At 40.6% G+C, this 22,590-nt stretch overlaps 7 protein-coding genes across 7 annotated transcripts; 3 read left to right on the top strand and 4 right to left on the bottom strand.

Annotated features, from left to right (window-relative positions):
* Nucleotides 1–3,362: 3,362 nt before the first annotated feature.
* On the top strand, nt 3,363–3,700 carry LOC311003675 (histone H4; the record flags this gene model as incomplete). The annotated part of the gene is made up of 1 exon (XM_083995473.1): nt 3,363–3,700. The coding sequence occupies one exon, from the start codon at nt 3,363–3,365 to the stop codon at nt 3,672–3,674; it is 312 nt and encodes a 103-aa protein (XP_083851599.1). The 3' UTR covers nt 3,675–3,700.
* Nucleotides 3,701–6,191: 2,491 nt separating this feature from the next.
* Nucleotides 6,192–6,566, top strand: LOC311003959 (histone H2B 1/2-like; the record flags this gene model as incomplete). Its single annotated transcript, XM_083995881.1, has 1 exon — nt 6,192–6,566. The coding sequence occupies one exon, from the start codon at nt 6,192–6,194 to the stop codon at nt 6,564–6,566; it is 375 nt and encodes a 124-aa protein (XP_083852007.1).
* A 3,247-nt stretch (nt 6,567–9,813) lies between these two features.
* On the bottom strand, nt 9,814–10,224 carry LOC311003630 (histone H3.2-like; the record flags this gene model as incomplete). The annotated part of the gene is made up of 1 exon (XM_083995419.1): nt 9,814–10,224. One exon carries the CDS (start codon nt 10,222–10,224, stop codon nt 9,814–9,816), a length of 411 nt encoding a protein of 136 aa, XP_083851545.1.
* Nucleotides 10,225–10,586: 362 nt separating this feature from the next.
* LOC311003615 (histone H2A-like) lies at nt 10,587–10,973 on the top strand (the record flags this gene model as incomplete). The annotated part of the gene is made up of 1 exon (XM_083995401.1): nt 10,587–10,973. One exon carries the CDS (start codon nt 10,587–10,589, stop codon nt 10,971–10,973), a length of 387 nt encoding a protein of 128 aa, XP_083851527.1.
* A 3,395-nt stretch (nt 10,974–14,368) lies between these two features.
* LOC311003957 (histone H1-like) lies at nt 14,369–14,983 on the bottom strand (the record flags this gene model as incomplete). The annotated part of the gene is made up of 1 exon (XM_083995879.1): nt 14,369–14,983. The coding sequence occupies one exon, from the start codon at nt 14,981–14,983 to the stop codon at nt 14,369–14,371; it is 615 nt and encodes a 204-aa protein (XP_083852005.1).
* A 3,334-nt stretch (nt 14,984–18,317) lies between these two features.
* Nucleotides 18,318–18,692, bottom strand: LOC311003960 (histone H2B 1/2-like; the record flags this gene model as incomplete). The annotated part of the gene is made up of 1 exon (XM_083995882.1): nt 18,318–18,692. The coding sequence occupies one exon, from the start codon at nt 18,690–18,692 to the stop codon at nt 18,318–18,320; it is 375 nt and encodes a 124-aa protein (XP_083852008.1).
* Nucleotides 18,693–20,790: 2,098 nt separating this feature from the next.
* LOC311003964 (histone H4) lies at nt 20,791–21,102 on the bottom strand (the record flags this gene model as incomplete). Its single annotated transcript, XM_083995886.1, has 1 exon — nt 20,791–21,102. The coding sequence occupies one exon, from the start codon at nt 21,100–21,102 to the stop codon at nt 20,791–20,793; it is 312 nt and encodes a 103-aa protein (XP_083852012.1).
* Nucleotides 21,103–22,590: the final 1,488 nt, after the last annotated feature.

Here is a 22,590-nt window from a genome sequence, read left to right as displayed (position 1 = left end):
TCAACTGAGCTAAGTCAAACTTATTTGATATAACCTTGAATGAGTCAATGTCTTTGTTGACAAGTAATTGTGAATATATTTGCAATCCTTTTGACGCCCAAACCTTTAGCACACTGTCCATTTTGTTTGGTCTAAACTGGGGGTCCCATGTCATCTCTCTGAGGTAGTCATTGTCTATTTACAAACCTGTTTCACCTGTCCAAAGTGGTGTTCGTCCATTTATTTTGTCCTTTCAATTTTATGGTCTCTTTCTTTTCTATGAAGGGTAGAGTCTTTATTGAAAGTGGCGCTAGTTCTTTTTCTATCTTAAAACATTTAGCTTTTGTGTTATGATTCGTCCATTTCATTATGATGCTGGTTTGAGTGGCGTGATTGTAGATCTGGGAGTGCTAATCCACTATGTTCTTTAGATTTTGTTAATAGATAAAAAAATAAAAAAAACACTGTACCCATCTCTCAAATCTGGACTAGATTAATCTAAAGGCCCTGAAGATTCATTCAGACACAGTTTCTGATCTGTGAAACCTTAAAGCAGAAGTGAGTGATCCGGTCGTTTTCGCTAATGCTGCGTTCCAGGCAGGCTTTTGAAATCGTAAATTACAGCTTCAAGTCACAACTTACGACTTTGTAGCGTTCCAGGCAACCCACTCGTGTTTTTCCGACCTGTTTTACCGGTGAAAGTCACTATAACGGCCACTCGTAACTTCCGACCGGTGAACTCGTACCAGATCGAACTGGTACCACTTCACGGTCGGAAAAATACGAGTTTCCTTGAACGCACCATAACAGTCCTTGTCGCTACGTCACCACATTCACGGCGTTCCTTGGCTGCACACACAGCCCTGCATGCCGTTCTCTCTCCTCATTGGATAAAAACTGTAGGATACGATAAATGTTTTCTCTTCGGCTCAGAGCAGAGCAGAGGGACTGAGAGACCCGTGTTTCAGACCAAACACTCTATGTAAGTGATTGCTGTCGGAAGATATAACTATTTAAGACTTATATTAACACAAATATATCACTCACTTCTGCTTTAATTATATTTGTGAAAATGCAATAGAGGCGCATTTCACTGTTTTCCCAGCATATTGACCACATGCAAGCTCTTGGATGCTGCATGTGCATTACTGAGATGGAGGAATGGGCTAAATATGTGAAGAATAAAACTAAATCCAACTAAAACACAATGTGTACTCTTCACCAAACACCCACACAAAAAAGATCAAATACACCTCAACCTCAAACTGTATGGCAAAACTCTCCAGGTCACCTTCCAACGTAACATGCAGTGGACAACACACATTGCTGAAGTGGAAAACGAGGCCACAGACACACTTGAAAGTGCTCTGCAGAAAAAAGGGAGGAGCAAATTGCTTTGAAGGTGTATCAATCATATATTTGACCTTTGTTCGAATATGGGAGGGAGATCTCAACTCAATAAACTCCAGGTCATACAAAATACTGCCATGAAAATGTGCTACAGGATACCTTAATACACAAGCAACGAATACACTTGAATACTTAGATCATTAAGATAGGGCAACTGAAAAGTTGTATTGTCATTGGACATTGTTTTATCATTTTGTATTTTATCATTGTGGTCTGTTAGTCTTTTGTCATTATGTTTTATTATCATAACTTATTGCTTTGTAGCTGCTGTTATTCAGTGGTCATGGTGTCATCCTAAAACAGTTACAGGATGACAAGGGAAAAAGAAAAAGAAAAAAAGATGAAAAACATTTAAAATACAGAGTGAGCAGAGCCAACATTGTGATGGTGTCATGGTGATAGCCCACCACCTTTTTTTTTTTTCAAAACTTTATTTAAAAGTTCCAATCACAGTCAGAACATTGACCGTGGACAATACAAACAGTCAGGCATCAAGGAAGTAAATAAACAAATACAGTATGAGACATAAAGTGGATGAAGTGCATAAGTCATTACATAGGTAACATAAATATAATAAAATACATTAAATTAAACAGTGTGTATACATTTTTTATTAGCAACTATTTTAATACATTCAAGGTAGTTCTTGAAATCAATTTCAAAAACAGGAAAGAAAGGTCGACCTTTGGAAAATTTGGTTTTATGTATGTGGAATTTTGCAATTAGAATAATCAGATTAATTAAGTGTTGCATTTTCCTATCTTTATTATTATAGTATAACAGTATATCTTTGGCATTCAAATTAATTGTTATGTTGGAATGTGATGTGATGTAAGCTTCAATTTTTTTTCCAAAAAATCTGGGAAAAATTACATTCAAAGAAAAGGTGCCTAATCGTTTCCACTTCAGCATTACAAAATACACAATTAGCATCAATATTGATAAATTTTGACACAACTTGTTAGTGGGGTAAATGTTATGTATAATGTTATATTGAACTTCTTTGATTTTATTGGAGATAACAAATTTATGTGGAAGGAGCCAGAAGCCCCCCCCCCCCCACCTCCTGCCATGGTCCACTTACGTCCTCCTTCGCAGTGGCGTGCAAAGACTTTTTGAAGGGCAGGGGCGAAAAGGAAAAAAAGGGGCACCTAATAGCGCGTCCTCGCCACTGAAGAGGGCACTTTAGCATGCGTTTTGGCTTCCCTGAAGGCACTTTAACACGCGTTTTAGCTCCCAAGAGGCCACTTTAGCACACGTTTTGGCTCCTAGATGTGGCTCCTAGAGGGCACTTTCAGGGCTGCCAAGTTTCAGAAAATGACAAGAGTGAGACTGTAGCGACATGGTGCGTTTGGCCGGCAACCACAGGTCGGCGGCGAAAAAAATTTGGCCTTTTTAGATGTTGATTTGGCCTGTTTTATAATATCAATACCTTAAGACTAAAAAACATCGATGTGGCCTGTTTTAACACGTGTTTTGGCTCCCAAGAGGGCACTTTAGCACACGTTTTGGCTCCCAAGAGGGCACTTTAGCACACGTTTTGGCTTCCAAGGGCACTTTAACATGTGTTTTGGCTCCTAGAGGGCACTTTAGCACACGTTTTGGCTCCTAGAGGACACTTAAGCACGCGTTTTGGCTCCCAAGAGGGCACTTAAGCACGCGTTTTGGCTCCCAAGAGGGCACTTTAGCACGCATTGTGGCTCCCATGAGGGCACTTTAGCACACGTTTTGGCTCCTAGAGGGCACTTTAACGCGCGTTTTGGCTCCCAGGGGGCACTTTAGCACGCGTTTTTAAACAATTGGGCCACGAGGGGGGGCGACCGCCCCCCCTGCCCCCCCCCTGTGCACGCCACAGCCCCAGAGTCCTGCTCCTCCCACCTCTTCCCGCTCACCGAGCTCCACCCACAGTGGGGATAAAAGGGCAGACGCCCTGAGCCTGAACCAGTTGAGTAGTTTTCTACTAAACAGTAAACATGTCTGGAAGAGGAAAAGGAGGAAAGGGACTCGGTAAAGGAGGCGCCAAGCGGCACCGTAAAGTCCTCCGTGATAACATCCAGGGCATCACCAAGCCCGCCATCCGCCGTCTGGCTCGCCGCGGCGGAGTCAAGCGCATCTCCGGCCTCATCTACGAGGAGACCCGCGGGGTGTTGAAGGTCTTCCTGGAGAACGTCATCCGGGACGCCGTCACCTACACCGAGCACGCCAAGAGGAAGACCGTCACCGCCATGGACGTGGTCTATGCCCTCAAGAGACAGGGCCGCACTCTGTACGGCTTCGGAGGTTAAACACCATCACAACAACTAAACAACACAACGGCTCTTTTCAGAGCCACACACTCAATCTGAACGAGCTCAATCTTCTTGCTTTTTATTGTTGTTTATAGCCAGCTATTCATAATCGGACCTATTTTAGGATTTTGTAGCTTAACGTCAGTGTCATACGTGCTTCAACTAGAAGATAATACAATAGGCCTACATAACAATACATACAATAGCCTATATAACATAACAACATACATGATGTACAACAACCTCTATATCATGTAAAAGTTTAATTTACTCAAAACAACTGCCCAATGCACAACTTTAACTCACAGTCAGAGAATGCACCACACATATTACCTTCAAAAAGCATTTAAAAAGCTGGTTGCTATCAACCCAGACCTGCACCCATTATTAGAAATGTATACCTATTTCTGACTGTTGTATTACTGTTATGATTGTGTTGATGTTGTCATTACTGTAATTTTGCTGTGTTACCATTACTATTATTATTACTATTATTATAATAACTAACATAGACAAAATAGCAATATGAACAAAATAGCAATATGAATAATGCCATCACTAGTTATAGGTCGATTATGTGTATGTATGTATAAATATATGTATGTAGGCTATATATATATATGCGTGTGTGTGTGTGTGTGTGTATGTGAATGTGTATACATATATATTCAATAGTATTATCACTTACATTATTATATAACCTTTAGTTATTCATAGCAGTGCAAGTGATTAAATTATATCCTTAGACCTATCATTGTAACACAGCTCAACTAGATATTACTCCCAGGACCTTCTAAGCACTTTGATGATTGTAAGCACTTTATCATGACACGGTTGCACTTTTGTACTGTTTGAATCTGTATTATTAGCCTATCTATTGTACTGTAAACTGACTGCTGCTATTTTATAACATGCTTTTGTTTTTATTTATTGTTTTTTTTGTACCAGGGAACATCTATGTATGGGACAGCGGATGGAAAGTAGCCTGTGGCTACAATCCGGCTTGTTTACGATTTTGTTTTCGTTCATGAACTCGCATTGTCCCACTTTAAATAAATTGAATTGAATTGAATTGACTTAGAAAACTATACTGCTGTGGGTGATTATTCAGCTACCATATTGTGTCCCTTGGGGAGGCACACTGGGCTACTTGACATGAGGATTTTTTTTTTTTTTTTACTATAGAAAATTTGATTTTGGCTGCTGGCTATTTCCTTTGTCCCTGGGCCTAGATTTGTGACATCCAATCCTTGAATTAAATTCTGATCTACGGTAATAATAACTTTATAGACAAGTGGAAATTCAAATTTTTAATGAGATGTAGCCTATCATGTGTTTTTGGTGTTTCATGTATTTTTTGATTTAAAAAAAGAACACTTGTCCCTTGGGGTCATTTCCACCACACACCACAAAATGTAACTTTAGGGAAGGTTTTTTCGTGATCTGTAGGCTACACTTGCAATAACGACAACTGTCACTGTTAGCAGAGCACATGTTGTAGAGCACAATTGGTCCTGGTCAATGATGGTATGGCTTGTGTAATGATGTTTATAAGGCGTAGCAATGGGCCTAATTCTGCAGCAACGTTTTTAATGAACATCTCTGAGAGACATGTTTTATATTTTTCTCTATATCAACCTCTCTCTCTTTAACCATGTTTCTACGTCCCACTTTTTAATCGAATTATCTCAAGATTCCCGAGATAAACCCCTGTTTTATTGTGATTTATTAAGGTTTCTATTTAAAAAACGTTTAATAGCCTAATTGTTGTTATCAATACTCATTTGTAGTGGTCTCAACATCATAAAAGCTAGGTATATAATCACAACAAAAAAATAAGTCAGCAAATGTGTATAAATCACAAACACAATCAACTATCACGAAACCAAGTAACTGTAAACTGTAATCAAAAACATATATTGTAAGTAAACATAACAAATCAGTATTTACATTTAATCACTGATACTGCAGCCTTAGCATATCCATGTACTGTCAATAGATTGAGAGGTTACTAATGATTTCTATAGCCTATAAAACATAAGAAAGTGCAACAAACAATAGGCTATACCTTGTTGCACTTTCTGACAGGGTGCTCACATGAAAGAGGTTACAAAATGACAGTAACAAAGTATGACACTGTTTTGTCAGTGTCAAGAAGAAGATGAAGAAGAAGATGGAGAAGGAGAACAAAAACAAAAATAATACATTTTACATAAAAACATACACAATTTTATGGCTTTATTTATTAAAATTAAATGTAGATTTAATGATAGGGTAGTGATACAGATTTCCCAAAACATGCATCAGTAATTTAACTGGTAATCCCTTTTACTCTCTTCCTCTGTACAACAACTTTTTAGAGAGTTTGGCAAAAGTAGGTTACCGTAGAAAGACAAGTCGGAGGTTCAGCCAATCACAGGAGGGGGGCCTCACAGCAACATTTGCATACAGCTTGTATAAATGCAGTCGCCTCCTCCTCGTCAGTATTGTGGTTTGTACGATCCTCTGATCAACATGCCTGAACCAGCAAAGTCCGCGCCCAAGAAGGGCTCCAAGAAAGCCGTCACTAAGGCCCCCGGTAAGGGCGGCAAGAAGAGGAGAAAGACCAGGAGGGAGAGCTACGCCATCTACGTGTACAAGGTGCTCAAGCAGGTCCACCCCGACACCGGCATCTCGTCCAAGGCCATGAGCATCATGAACTCGTTTGTCTCGGACATCTTCGAGCGCATCGCTGCCGAGGCCTCTCGTCTGGCTCACTACAACAAGCGCTCCACCATCACCTCCAGGGAGATCCAGACCGCCGTCAGGCTGCTGCTGCCCGGGGAGCTGGCCAAGCACGCCGTGTCCGAGGGCACCAAGGCCGTCACCAAGTACACCAGCTCCAAGTAAACACCTCTGCTGGTTACACCCGACCCAAAGGCTCTTTTCAGAGCCACACACGTAATCTAAAAGTGCAAACTTCAATCCTACAATAATTAATCTTGCCACACAATTGGCTGTTAAATAGCCAAAAGGTAACAAACTAGAAAGTGTAAAATTGTTATCACCTCTATGCATTTCCCCATTATTTAGAAAATAATCACACCCAGATTCTACCACGGCCTTTAAAAAGTCGAGCAGTGACACTGTAGAATTATAACCGTTTTAACTAAAAGAAATAACTCTGTTTATTAATCAGAAAACATGCCAGAGAAAGAAAAGGGAAATGGTGTTAGCTGAATCATAAGATTAATAATGCATTTCCCCATTATTTAAAAAATAATCACACCCAGATTCTACCACGGCCTTTAAAAAGTCTCAGTGATATGCCTATCAAACAACTTTTGCTTTAAATACTTTATTTCACCTCTTATTTCACTCATGTAAGTACATTCTATTTGTTATATAAATGCACATTTTCCTTGTGATGTTACTTAGTTGTATTTGCATGTTATTAAAGGCTATTTGCGTACATTTGCGCTTCACAGCTGGTTTCTAAAGTCAGCTTCATTTCATGGCACCTCATGTCTGGTGTAAGGTAATAGCAAGTAGCCTACATTGTTGGTGTATGATTTCTCAACATCGACTATTCTGAGGCAATGTTGAGACATCGTACAGGAGGGTTTTTTGCCAAAATGTTAAACACCTGATCTGAAGGTTGACATGGACACAAATGAACAATCAATGCTGATTAGCATGTTTAAAAAATGGTTACAGTTTAAAAAACTGATGAGGATGGAAGGTTTATAAATGCCAGTGAAATATCTGGCTCTCTATGTAAATGGATAATCTGATCAAAGTAGCTTCTGACCTCCATCCACTGGCTACTGGTTTTTGGTGGTGGAAGGGGCACAAAGTTAACCGCTGCTGTTAGGTGATGGTCCTGCTGTAGCCGATTCTCTCACATAAATCGCAACAAAGTTGATCTGCAAAACTTCACTGCATGTCACAGTGAATTTATTCTGATTAATTGCTTGATGCATGTACACACACTTTAATAAGATCACTTTATTTTACGTCCATGTAAACAGTGAAGATGGAATTTCCGATCAGAATGATTAGAATCAGATTGTAGAGAAAATGTACACGTAAACATGACTAGTGTGTTCAAAGAAAGTAGCCTACTTAATGAGTAAAACACCAAGATGATAAAGAAAATGGTCAGTGTGATTGCATCTGTTACATATAATCAATTCTTATTTTAGATGCAATGTCCAAATTAGCTTCACTGTTGTATTAGTTACAATTAAAATGTGTCCACTTTTCTGAAAAAAAATAAAGTAAATCATGTATTTCTGTATCAATATTTATTTTATACTTCATTTACAAACTGCCAAGTACTTGCACATTTAGAAAATTGTCTGCTTCTTTGTGTCCCTGAGAATGAAGAGTCGGGCACAGTGTGCATGTGTGCAACACCTCAGCACTGGGGCAGAAGCTGTTCTTCATCCTCTTGGTGCTGGATTGTGGATTGTATTGTGCTGAACCATTTGCCAGCTAGCAACAGCTCAAACAGTGAGTTGGCCCGATGATCTGTTGAGCTGCCTCTACCATTTGATGCAGATCCATAAACTCAGTATAGCAAAACAATACAGGAGGTAAGGATGCTCTGGTGCTGTTGTGGTGCTGTCGGAGTTGGTATGAGTTGGGCCTTTTTCACCTTTCTTAAGTAGAAGAACTTCTGTCGACTTGTTAACCAGGTTTAAGGTGTTTGATATGCATTGATTTCACACTGTCAGTGTCCACACAATCCACTGCCTCCCCATTCATATGAAGGGAGGTGTCCTCACTTGGTAATTCAGAAGTTACTGATTGTCTTTGAGGTGGTAAAGACCACTCAGCCATCCACCTCCTGTACGATGTCTCAACATTGCCTCAGATTAGTCAATGTTGAGAAATCATACACCAACAATGTAGGCTACTTGCTATTACCTTACGCCAAACATGAGGTGCCATGAAATGAAGCTGACTTTAGAAACCAGCTGTGAAGCGCAAATGTGTGCAAATAGCATTTAATAACATGCAAATACAACTAAGTAACATCACAAGGAAAATGTGCATTTATATAACAAATAGAATGTACTTACATGAGTGAAATAAAGTATTTAAAGCAAAAGTTGTTTGATAGGCATATCACTGAGACTTTTTAAAGGCCGTGGTAGAATCTGGGTGTGATTAATTTTTAAATAATGGGGAAATGCATTATTAATCTTATGATTCAACTAACAGTATTTCCCTTTTCTTTCTCTGGCATGTTTTGATTAATAAACAGAGTTATTTCTTTTAGTTAAAACGGTTATAATTCTACACAGTGTCACTGCTCGTTCTAGATACAGTAGCTGATGAACTGACCAACATCATACATCATTCTGAATCTTCACAGCAAAAACACTCAGACTTAACATGTAAAATGCTAAAAGGGAGACATAAATTATTTGATTTTATTATAAGTGTGACAGTTGAGGTTCCTGACATTATGTCACTCTTCCTCCTTTTCCTTAGGCCTATATGCTGAATTTTTATTAATCGTAATCAGAAATAGGCCCATTTCATTTCAGAACAGGTCTATATGGAGGTTTTGATGGAAACATTTCGATAAAAGCCCTTTGAACTTTTAATTTTGACTGTAGCCTACTCTATGTACAGTAGGATTAATTGGTTTGTTTGTTTTACTGGACCGTTCCACTTTCGACTGATAGTACTAGACCTCAGGATGACACCCCCAAAAAAATCAGGCCAATCTGATGTGGAATTTCAGAATTAAAGCCCTCTGATCTTTCATATTTCCGTATGATAACCATTACCCGATGTCATGACATCAGCTATTGTCCCTATATTAGCTATATAAATGTATTCATGTTTCAAGGACATAATAAAGATGCCTCGAGACAGTAGTGGTGTAGTTTGCTTCATTCAAAAAAGAAAGCAGAGGTTTGGGACACAAGCAAAAATAGGACACAAAAAAAGTTGTATCTTGTATTGTTAAAAACAAAAACGCTTTGAAATGCTTAACCTTGGTATAAATGGTGTATAGTAGGCTAATTATTATATCATATATGTAGCCTATTGGCACAGGCCATGGGTCATTGCTCTCGAGTTTAGAGTGAAGTGGCTCTTAAAAGAGCCGTTGTTGTTGTTTTAGTGGGAGCAGTCTGGTTTAAGCTCTCTCTCCACGGATGCGGCGGGCCAGCTGGATGTCTTTGGGCATGATGGTGACCCTCTTGGCGTGGATGGCGCACAGGTTGGTGTCCTCGAAGAGACCCACCAGGTAAGCCTCGCTGGCCTCCTGCAGAGCCATGACGGAGGAGCTCTGGAAACGCAGGTCGGTCTTGAAGTCCTGGGCGATTTCACGCACCAGGCGCTGGAAGGGCAGCTTGCGGATGAGCAGCTCGGTGGATTTCTGGTAACGACGGATCTCCCGGAGAGCCACGGTACCGGGCCTGTAACGGTGAGGCTTCTTGACGCCGCCGGTGGCCGGGGCGCTCTTACGGGCAGCCTTGGTGGCCAGCTGCTTCCTGGGGGCTTTGCCTCCGGTGGACTTACGAGCGGTCTGCTTGGTTCTTGCCATTTCACTGCGTCTTTCTCTAAACTGGAGAAAAATGTGAAGAACCGCCGCGGCACTCGGCTCTTAAAGCCTGAGACCGGCTGGGACACAGTGACGCTGCTCGGCGTCTGTGGCTGGTGATTGGTGAGGGGCTCCTGCTGGAGCTCAGCGCCGCCCACAGGACCAACCCGCCGCCCGAGTCTCTGCTGCTCATTGGAGGAAAGAGCTTTGAAAAAGCCCGGACAAACCCAGAGCAGGAAGCCGCTGCTGGAGCCTCTCTCTGGTTGGTCCGCCACAAAGTGTCCCGCTCCTGCGCTCATATAAGAGACAGTTGAGCTGTGGAGCTTCACATTTCTTTGTACCCAGACTAAAGAGATCTACCAACCATGAGTGGAAGAGGAAAGACCGGGGGAAAGGCCAGAGCAAAGGCAAAGACCCGCTCCTCCCGTGCTGGGCTCCAGTTCCCAGTGGGTCGTGTCCACAGGCATCTCCGTAAAGGAAACTATGCTCAGCGTGTGGGGGCTGGTGCTCCCGTCTACCTGGCGGCTGTGCTCGAGTACCTGACCGCTGAGATCCTCGAGTTGGCTGGAAACGCTGCCCGCGACAACAAGAAGACCAGGATCATCCCCCGTCACCTGCAGCTGGCCGTCCGCAACGACGAGGAGCTCAACAAGCTGCTGGGAGGAGTCACCATCGCTCAGGGTGGTGTGCTGCCCAACATCCAGGCTGTTCTCCTGCCCAAGAAGACCGAGAAGCCCGGCAAGGCCAAGTAAACTTCTCCTGGACATCACCAACACAAAGGCTCTTTTAAGAGCCACATAATCTAATCTAAAAGAGCGCTGTTCCTATTACCCGTTATTTATTCTTTTTTTTCATGATGTAGGCTACGTATCATTGTACATAATCTCATACTGTATTGTGTAAATGCCTATTATTTAAGGTATTTCCTTTTGAGGGAGTTTCGCTAAAGGAAGTGATGGTGAATTGATAAAAGATAACATCGATTAACAGATCAAAGATGCTACACTGACTAAGTTACTATAAAGTTATTATGTAGCTACCCTGGTTGAAAGTGGCAACAAAATACAGGACTGCGGCACATTTATTTATTTAGCAATTTACGTTAGGCTAATTTTAAATCATAAAATCACATAGACGGCATTTCTTTCTTTCTTTTTGGTCTTACATTGTTGTTGACTTGTTGTGGTCCAGATTATAAAACGTGGGTATTTTACTGCAAGGAATAAAATACCTCTAGAGCACCACCAGTAAGCTTTATAATTATAAACCAGTGCTAAATATTGTATTAAATATTTCAGTGTTCAGCTACAAACATAAAACAGTGCAGGACTTCTGTTGTTCCCACACCATGTTTCTCCCTCCTGTACCTGCATCACTCTCCCTGATATGATCCATGTGATTAATGTCATGTACCACGAACAAACATTCAGTCATGACATACTACTCCAAATATCTTAGATTAGTATATCCTACCTTGTATTTATACCAAGGCTGTTACAGTTTTTTTTTAATTAGTTCAACAAAGCAGTTTTAATTTGTTTTAGTTTTTTTTTTTTTTTTTTAAGAATGGACTAGTTTTTATTTAGTCTTAGTTTTTCAGGAAGAAAGTCTCTGATACCTCTGAAGATGGACTTCCATATTTGTGGGGTTTTACCCTTTTAGAAGTCATTAGGGCCACGGGCAATCGCACCGGGCACTGGTCCCAACAGCTATGAAATAGCTGCAGGGACCAGTGCCCGGTCGAATCATCTGAGTTTAACAAATGTCTACTGCTCAGGCATACTTTCACCTAGAGACACCATTTAAACTTTAAACAGTAGACACAAGTCTTGTGTATTGGTGTATTACTCCACGTTTTGATAGGTCATATAGTTTTTGATCAATCCCTGATCAATGACCATGATCATTTTTGAAGAAATTATGAGATTATAATGGGTGTGTATTGCACGGAATGTTCGTGTCAGAGTGCGTGACATCATCGGTTAGAGTGGGAGAGATGCCAGAAAAACTCCAGATTTTTTCTCTTTCCAAACTCCAAACGGCCACAATTTACACTCTACACACATAATTTTTTTCAGAATTTGTAGACAAACTTGTTCTGTCACTCATCATCTGCTCAAAATATCAGAGAGACTTACAGAATTTAAACTCGGAGCCTCTAAGTGCGGCCACGTCTGTCTCTGCTCCTCATTGACTCCAATACAAATATTTTCTGAGAGAAGCAGAACGGCCTGATGTTTTAAAACTGCCAGCGTCGCCAAACTATTTACTGTAGAAACACCAAATCGTACCAAAATGTTCAGTAAGTCCTTAGAGCAATGTGATCTGTGTTTTGTTCTGATAGGAGTTACCGTTTTCTCACGCTAAGCCTAAATGTGAGACCGGTGCAGAGGCAGAAAATCGCTCTTTTTCTCCACGTTTCTGTCTGTCTCAGCCTGCGGGGGCCCCTATCGCCGTGGTAACCTCTGTGATCCTCAGGCCAGAGCTCGTTAACTTCATAAACAATCCACCTGGCGCTCGTTTAAATGTTTATAAACACCGACACAGCTAAATCAGACTGACACAGGATGCAGCTCATAGTCACACACACACAGAGACTCTAGAACCAGCTTCATGTGATTACACACACACACACACACACACAGTTAAAGGGATAGTTCACCCAAAATTCAAATTTCACTCATTATCTACTCACCCTCATGTCAACTAAGAGCTGTGAGAATTTTCAGAGTCCTCCGTTCCTTCTCTGAGTTACGGGGGGGTCTGCGCAGCAGTATTTGTCCATATAATGGTTGTGAATGGACACCACGTTTCTTCGTCCAAAAAGACACACCAAAAAACATCCAAATACCTCCATACTGCTTGTCTGTAATGTCCCTCTTGTATTGAAGCCCCGACATGAGAAATTGTTCCGCCGGTCAGTGCAAATCACGTGAGATTTGCACTTACACAGGCAGAGCAGTGAACTGAGACACTGGGAGCTTCCGCTACAAACAAGCTTAAAATATAGACTTATTTAATTTTTTTCGGAACAATTTCTCATGTCGGGGCTTCAATACAAGAGGGACATTACAGACGAGCAGTATGGAGGTATTTGGATGTTTTTTGGTGTGTCTTTTTGGACGAAGAAACGTGGTGTCCATTCACAACCATTATATGGACAAATACTGCTGCGCAGACCCCCCCGTAACTCAGAGAAGGAACGGAGGACTCTGAAAATTCTCACAGCTATTAGTTGACATGAGGGTGAGTAGATAATGAGTGAAATTTGAATTTTGGGTGAACTATCCCTTGAACCTAATGTGATTACAGCTCCTCCATATCAGTGCTTATAGAAAGATGATCATGTGTCTGTCTGATCAGCTCTGTCTTGACCTTAAGATCGTGGGTTTGAGTCCCATGTTGACAGAGATGGCAAAACCGGCAGTAGCCCCGTGGCCCATTCAAAATTTCCCGAGAGGAAATTTTCTAGTTTTTACTTTTATTTCGATTTACACAATTACTTATCCACTGCTAGATTTTAGTGTTAGTCAACTAATAACCCCGATTTACACAATGGATAAATAAACAGATCCATCCTTCCTTGTCTTAATGAGGCGGCTCCATTATTCCCACCCACATCTGCCCAGTTGTGTTTGTTTTACAGTAATGTTCTACTAGATTTATCACTGTTATCTTTATGTGTAAAAAAAAAAACAAAATCACATTGAGTAGGTTGATTGTAGTGTGAGTTCTTACATCTTTTGCATTGAATGGTTAATTGTTTATTACTTGATTTTAATATTTTCCACAGGAAGCAAAGTTACTTGGTTAAGTTCATTCAATTCGAGTAGCCCATTTACCTGATCTTAAATTTTTTTTATTGCAATAGTCAGTAAAGCAGGTTTGTTTATTACAAATTACTTTTTGCTATAAAAATAAATAAATAAATAAATAAATAAATATCTTTGCAGGTCTATATTCTGTCCCACATGCAGCCACACTATATTTTAGTTCAGTGAAAAGCTAAAACACCTTTCACTCCGCCATTGACTGAATATTTAGTGTCAACATCTCAAAGAATTAATAGAAATCAGCTCTTTTAGAGGAATGTGTGTGGCTCTTAAAAGAGCCGTTTGATATAATTTTTAGTTGTCTGAGGAACAGCTCACTTCTTCTTGGGTGCTGCCTTCTTGGCCTTAGGCTTGGCCACCTTCTTAGCGGGGGACTTCTTGGCAGCAGGCGCCTTCTTGACCACCTTCTTAGCGGGGCTCTTGGTTGCCTTCTTGGGGCTCTTAGCTGCTTTCTTGGGAGCAGCTGCTGGCTTCTTGGCCTTCTTGGGGGACTTCTTAGCCACTGGCTTCTTGGCTGCCACCGCCTTCTTGGGGGACTTCTTGGCCGCTGCGGGTTTCTTAGCTGCGGGCTTCTTGGCTTTAGGAGCGGCCTTCTTGACTGCGGGCTTCTTGGCTTTGGGCTCGGCCTTCTTGTTCATCTTGTAAGAGCCGGACGCTCCGGTTCCCTTGTACTGGACCAGAGTCCCCTTGGTCACCAGGCTCTTGAGGACGAGTTTGACGCGGGACTTGTTCTTCTCCACATCGTAGCCTCCTGCAGCCAGAGCTTTCCTCATAACGTTCAAAGACACACCGCTGCGCTCCTTGGAGGCACCGACAGCCTTCACGATGAGCTCGCTGACGCTGGGACCGACTTTCTTGGGCTTGACGACAGCCTTCTTCTTGGCCGCTTTGGCCGGGGCGGCGGCTGGGGCTGGAGCAACTTCTGCCATTGTTTTCTCGTATCTGTGCAGCTTGGATTCACTGAGTGAAGTGTTGGAAATCTTGGAGCAGGAGGCGGTACTTAAACACACCATGAGAACCGTGGAGACTCAGTCCAGTCGTGGCTCCTCTGTGCAGCCTCGACACAGGGACACTTTGTGTTTTCTCGTCGCTCAAAAAAGCCTCAAAAATCACGTTGGGGTAGTTACTGAAGACTGCTGGAAAACTGAGCCGATAGCGGACTTTATTCTCTTCATATTGAAGTCATGAGGAGCTCTGATTGTCTCTGGGTTTTGTTTGTGGAGCCTCTAAACCTCAGCTGATCACCTCGTCGGACACCGCCGTTCAGTGACTTTCCCCACTTTTATATCTTCTAAAACCATATAAAATGCACCACAATTTCACCAAAACTAGTTTTCTAGCTCGTCAACATGTTTATTCAGAGATCCTGATTAAAAATTACCTCCCACTGATGTTCAGTATACTGTAAATTTGAGTTCTTCTCTTAGCAGCAAACACACTGCTGATGGCCCAGCTCGACTGAAACCAAAACCTCAAGTTATGAACATTTAATTATGAGGATACCATATAATTGGTTTATAAATTAATATTGTTCAAAAAATCTACCAGAATAAATGAATCAGCGTGCAGGTTTTCTATGACATGACATCCATTACAGATAAATGCTGAGAATAGTTGTCATATAAACAAATAGGACATGGCCCATGTAGAGCAGCCTATTAGCCTATTAGTTGGTTCTAGAAAGTCAAAAGCTTTAAGTTTTCTGTATGTCTTTATTTGTTTGTTGAGGTTCAACATTTCATCTGAAAAGAGAGAAACAGGAGTTAAAATGTCACTTCAACAGATTATGTATCCAGACTTTGCAGTGATAGGGAACAATGAATACACCGAATGCAATGAAAACACTATAGACTAGTGTTTTCTAATAGAGAGCCTTTTAGTGTCATTTCAGTGACTGTGATTTAATGACTTCTCTTTATGAAAAAGGAAACACATCCAGATTAATGTATTCAAACAGTGATTAACAGTGTGGCCTAGTTGTATTGTAAAGTAAAATGTAAGATAGATATGTTCCAGATACGGTATAGTGTTGAGTGTGAGGACAGGATGGATCAGTCCTGGGCCTGGCTGATAGTAATAATGAAAGGGAATCTGTTTTGCCAGTTGACTAGAAACATTAACATGTTTTGAGTAAACTTTTGCATGTGCATGTAGTGTGTGAGGTTGAGGAAAATGGATGGAGTAATGATATATGAAAGTGTAAAGCACATTAATTTTTAAGCTATTTGTCATGTGTCAACACCGATCACTGATTTTTAATCAAAGCAGCTGCCTGGTGAACATGAGGCAGTGATCTTCTTTAGTCCAATTCAGAAACAAAAGGATAACATAACACAAAATGTTGCAGGAAAGAGAGAAGGGATGAATTTGGCAGCTGGGTCTGAGACTGATTAGCATGGGAAGTAATTTAAATGTGATGACTGTGCTGAAGGAAACATTTGGTGGAGACCAGAGAGAGAAAGACTTTTTTGTTTTATTATTTCTGTATTCATTGTTGTACATTGATGATTCTTCACACTTTTATTGGATGCTTACCATTCTTGGTACTGGATGTAGTAGCACATCATGTAAACTGTTCTGATAACTGTTTTTTTTATTCTTCGTTACAGAACACACACATCCACACTTACCATCCATCCATCCTTTCCATCAGCAATAAAGGAAATAGGAACATTTTCTAACCAATGTCCCCAGCGGCCACAAGTGATTCAATCCATTATACCATACAGTTATTATTACACAAGATATTATTGGTTAGTGCTTCTCTTGCAACCACATCACTACCGAGACAGTTGTACCTATAGTATTAATTATACACACACTATAATGAGGTGAGGATTTTTGGTTTAGATGAAATGTGTGGCTCTTTTTTTTTTAACTCTTAATCTATGGACAATGTTTATAAAGGAATGAAACGGCCAAAGTTTTAATGGTCATTTTTTTATGCAAATACTGTATTATTGTTATTCATGGTTAGTTTAGTGATAGTGGATACATTTATTGATTAACTTTGTTTACAGTGTTGATGTTGGCAACATAACTTGTGGCCTAATGAAGAAACAGCTTCCAACTCGCGACGCCTCATCAATCAGTAGCTACACAAGAACCATCGTTTATATTAATTTAATTATTAACAGAGGACCGCTACAAGCACTTACATAAACTTCCCACACTTCCACAGCAAGTCTGAAATATTCATTGACTGCATTGTTGCTCTAGTCTGGTGATAACCATAGACTGGTGATAACTAGGGGAGAGTGGGGTCAAGTGTAACACCTCACTTTCACCCAGTCAGAAAACACTGTTTTGGGGGTATAAAGGTAATTTTTCAAAATTGCTGTAACTGGTGTCGTGAGTTCTTGAGGCAATGAACCTCAAGTTATATCATTTTGATGCCTGATGTCTTAGCTAACAGCCTAAATGAGTGCCATCTGATTCATTGCCTTCTACTAGCTAGCACATTGGGGTTTATGCTATCTGACAAGGGTGGGGTCAAGTGTAACACCTTGACAACCCTGTTTTCAGCAATGACAATTTGTATCACAATGCAGTTTTTACTTGTTTTTAATTAAGCAAACCTACTCAATGTTTTAGTACATACTTAGATACTCTATAGCTAGCAGAGGTTTAGGCTACCTCAGTGGGCTTCACTGCTAACGTTAGCTAGAATTCATTGCTAGCTTTCGAACTCACTAGCTATAATTCATTACACCGTTATATTATCAAATTTAAATGAGCTAATATGATTACTTAAGATAAGAAAATGTTTTTGAATTAATACTTTCTGTAATAAAAATTTAGTTACCTTCTTATTTGTGGTTATTTTGTAGTGTGTTACACGTACGCTCCATGGTGTTACACTTGACCCCACCCTGCGGCTCAACAGTAACATTTGACTTCTCTGAAATAAAACATTGTACTCTGTGTAATATATGGGGCTGAATAATCTATGAGACAGTAGTAGACTTGTGTAACTACAACATAGCAAAAATGACTTATCTAGTTGAATCAGTCCCAGAGAAGTTCAGAAAATAGTAAAAAGTGTTACACTTGACCCCACTCTCCCCTACATTAGTGACAGCAACTGATGCCATTTGTCGCATTGTCTAGATTCATTGATCGTTTCATTATGGTCACACTTGCACGCAAATGTCAGATAAGGTTTGCGATTAATTAAAGAATTAAAAAGGATATTTTGCACTTGTAGATTACGTGTGTGGCTCTGAAAAGAGCCTTTGGGTCGGGTGTTGCCAGCAGAGGTGTTTACTTGGAGCTGGTGTACTTGGTGACGGCCTTGGTGCCCTCGGACACGGCGTGCTTGGCCAGCTCCCCGGGCAGCAGCAGCCTGACGGCGGTCTGGATCTCCCTGGAGGTGATGGTGGAGCGCTTGTTGTAGTGAGCCAGACGAGAGGCCTCGGCAGCGATGCGCTCGAAGATGTCCGAGACAAAGGAGTTCATGATGCTCATGGCCTTGGACGAGATGCCGGTGTCGGGGTGGACCTGCTTGAGCACCTTGTACACGTAGATGGCGTAGCTCTCCCTCCTGGTCTTTCTCCTCTTCTTGCCGCCCTTACCGGGGGCCTTAGTGACGGCTTTCTTGGAGCCCTTCTTGGGCGCGGACTTTGCTGGTTCAGGCATGTTGATCAGAGGATCGTACAAACCACAATGTTGACGGGGAGGAGGCGACTGCATTTATACAAGCTGTATGCAAATGTTGCTGTGAGGCCCCCCTCCTGTGATTGGCTGAACCTCCGACTTGTCTTTCTACAGTAACCTACTTTTGCCAAACTCTCTAAAAAGTTGTTGTACAGAGGAAGAGAGTAAAAGGGATTAACAGTTAAATTACTGATGCATGTTTTGGGAAATCTGTATCACTACCCTATCATTAAATCTACATTTAATTTTAATAAATAAAGCCATAAAATTGTGTAGCCTATGTTTTTATGTAAAATGTATTATTTTTGTTTTTGTTCTCCTTCTCCATCTTCTTCTTGACACTGACAAAACAGTGTCATACTTTGTTACTGTCATTTTGTAACCTCTTTCATGTGAGCACCCTGTCAGAAATGGCAACAAGGTATAGCCTATTGTTTGTTGCACTTTCTTATGTTTTATATAGAAATCATTAGTAACTTCTCAATCTATTGACAGTACATGGATATGCTAAGGCTGCAGTATCAGTGATTAAATGTAAATACTGATTTGTTATGTTTACTTACAATATATGTTTTTGATTACAGTTTACAGTTACTTGGTTTCGTGATAGTTGATTGTGTTTGTGATTTATACACATTTGCTGACTTATTTTAGCTTTTATGATGTTGATGTCTGTAAACAACGATGTACACTGTAACTAAAATGCTTCATTATTTGACTGGAGACCACTACAAATGAGTATTGATAACAACAACAATTATTACACGTTTTTTAAATAGAAACCTTAATAAATCACAATAAAACAGGGGTTTATCTTGGGAATCTTGAGATAATTCGATTAAAAAGTGGGACGTAGAAACATGGTTAAAGAGAGAGAGGTTGATATAGAGAAAAATATAAAACATGTCTCTAGAGATGTTCATTAAAAACGTTGCTGCAGAATTAGGCCCATTGCTACACCTTATAAATATCATTACACAAGCCATACCATCATTGACCAGGACCATTTGTGCTCTACAACATGTGCTCTGCTAACAATGACAGTTGTCGTTATTGCAAGTGTACAGATCACGAAAAAACCTTCCCTAAAGTTACATTTTGTGGTGTGTGGTGGAAATGACCTCAAGGGACAAGTGTCCTTTTTTTAAATCAAAAAATACATGAAACACCAAAAACACATAGGCTACATCTCATTAAAAATTGGAATTTCCACTTGTCACAGGGACAAAGGAAATAGCCTGCAGCCAAAATCAATCATATATACAGTACAGGGCAAAAATTTGGACACATCTCATTCAATGCGTTTCCTTTATTCTCACTGAAGGCACCAAAACTATGAATGAACACATGTGGAATTAACAAAAAAAGTGTGAAATAACTGAAAACATTCTTCTTTGTCTTCTCTTTCTTCTTTTCTTCTTCCTCTCCTTCTTCCTCCTCATCCTCTGAAGAAACTAGAATTGGTGGGGGCAGAGATAAAGTAGCCACCCTTTGCTCTGATTACTGCTTTGCACACTCTTGATGAGCTTCAAGAGGTGAACCTGACCTGAAAATGGTTTTCACTTCACAGGTGTGCCTTGTCAGGGTTCATTAGTGGAATTTCAGTGAGAATCTACAATGTAAATAGTTATGAAAATAAAGGAAATGCATTGAGTGTGTCCAAACTTTTGGCCTGTAGGCCTACTGTATATTAAAAAAAAGTTTCTATAGTAGCCTAAAAAAAAAAAAACCTCATGTGAAGTAGCCCAGTGTGCCTCCCCAAGGGACACAATATGGTAGCTGAATAATCACCCACAGCAGTATGGTTTTCTAAATGTGATTAAGTTGTACATTGGGCAGTTGTTTTGAGTAAATGAAACTTTTACATGATATAGCCTAGAGGTTATACATTTTAAATTGTATTAGGCCATCTTCTAGTTGAAGCACGTATGACACTGACGTTAAAGCTACAAAATCCTAAAATAGGGCCGATTAACAATAGATGGCTACAACAATAAAAAGCAAGAAGATTGAGCTCGTTGAGAGTGGTTGTGTGGCTCTGAAAAGAGCCGTTGTGTTGTTTAGTTGGTGGTGATGGTGTTTAACCTCCGAAGCCGTACAGAGTGCGGCCCTGTCTCTTGAGGGCATAGACCACGTCCATGGCGGTGACGGTCTTCCTCTTGGCGTGCTCGGTGTAGGTGACGGCGTCCCGGATGACGTTCTCCAGGAAGACCTTCAACACCCCGCGGGTCTCCTCGTAGATGAGGCCGGAGATGCGCTTGACTCCGCCGCGGCGAGCCAGACGGCGGATGGCGGGCTTGGTGATGCCCTGGATGTTATCACGGAGGACTTTACGGTGCCGCTTGGCGCCTCCTTTACCGAGTCCCTTTCCTCCCTTTCCTCTTCCAGACATGTTTGCTGCTTGGTAGAAAGCTACTGAATGATCACAGCTTGCGGATTCACCACTATTCAAACCCTCTCTGAGGACGTGGGAGACGACACCTAGAGTAACGCCCCCTCCTGTGGATTTCCAAGCCGTTCATAATGACTTCTGGTGCACTGGCGCCACCACTTGAGGCTGACAAGCCATTGACGAAACCCCGACAAACAATTACTTTATTTAAGGCTAATATATGTTCTGGACATCAATGAAACGTGTTATCCTCATAAACTGTCACTTCAAACATGGCAACAAAATAATTGGATTATAATTTTACACCAACTCATGTATCAGTCTGCCTGCATGTCATCAGGCTATTGCATCAGCTCGAGTTGCACTAAATTTACAATCCAAAGCATTTGATCCCCTCATAATCAATTAAGCAAACGAAAAATAGAAAAACAACATTTTTTTTTAAATAACAAAACCACAACAAGCAAGAAAAAAAATGTTGACTCAAAATGAAGCCAACACCTAGACAAAGCACTATAATCCCCAACCAGGCCAACTGCTGACTTAGATTTGGAGAATTTCACTGAAATTATTGTACAGAATACTAAACTACATATTATTTATTGTTCAATGTGGATGCCAATTATTCCTGGGGTCAAGCGAAAACGAATGTTTTTACAGTAATAAAATTATACAGAAGTAGGCTACTGTTGCAAAAAAGCTGCTGGTTTGCAAGCAAGCCTATTACTTACACTTATAAACTGCATGGTGTCAGAGCACCAACATATAATAGAAAGGAACAGAAAAAGACAGAGTATGAACGGCAAAAACTAGTACCTGTATTGTTTCAGCACATGGTCAGCGGCATAACATGTTCCCTTGAGTCGTTTTTGCGTGTTGAAAAATTGGCAAATTGTTCAAATACATCTTAATGTAGTAAATAACTGTCAGTTGACTGATATAGGCAATGCTGATTTTATACACTCAATAGATTTATAAGACTGCAAATTCACTGTAGCTAATTAGGCTACCTGGTACCCTATCACTCCAGACAATTCTGTGAAGATTGCCCTTTGCACTCCTGAGTTACAGGGTGCAGTCAGTCACTCGTCACTAAATGTTTGCATAACATAATTGTTGTGGATCTTGATACTGTAATTAGCACATTTATTCATCCTCATAACATCATTGAAACTGAAGTGGGTATTAAATCTGCAATAACTTTATAGGTTAAAACTTTGACTGTACTTTATGTAGAGAAGGATTCATTGTTTTTTTAACTATCCATTATTACTGGACCTTTCCACTTCAGAATTGTTACTTGACCTCAGGATGACATCCAGGAAAAATTGGGTCAATCTGATGTGGAATTTAAGGATTAAATCCCTCTGAACTTTCATATTTCATTGTATTCTATGTGCATTATGATTCATATTTCTTAAAAACTACCCGTTATTACTGGACCGTTATACTTCAGATTTATTGTACTAGACCTCAGGATGATGACAA

This window comes from Trachurus trachurus (assembly GCF_905171665.1).
Source record: "Trachurus trachurus genome assembly, chromosome: 20".
Taxonomy (NCBI): Eukaryota; Metazoa; Chordata; class Actinopteri; order Carangiformes; family Carangidae; genus Trachurus; species Trachurus trachurus.
Note: the sequence above shows the minus strand (reverse complement) of the source record. Positions and strands in the feature narration are given on the sequence as shown.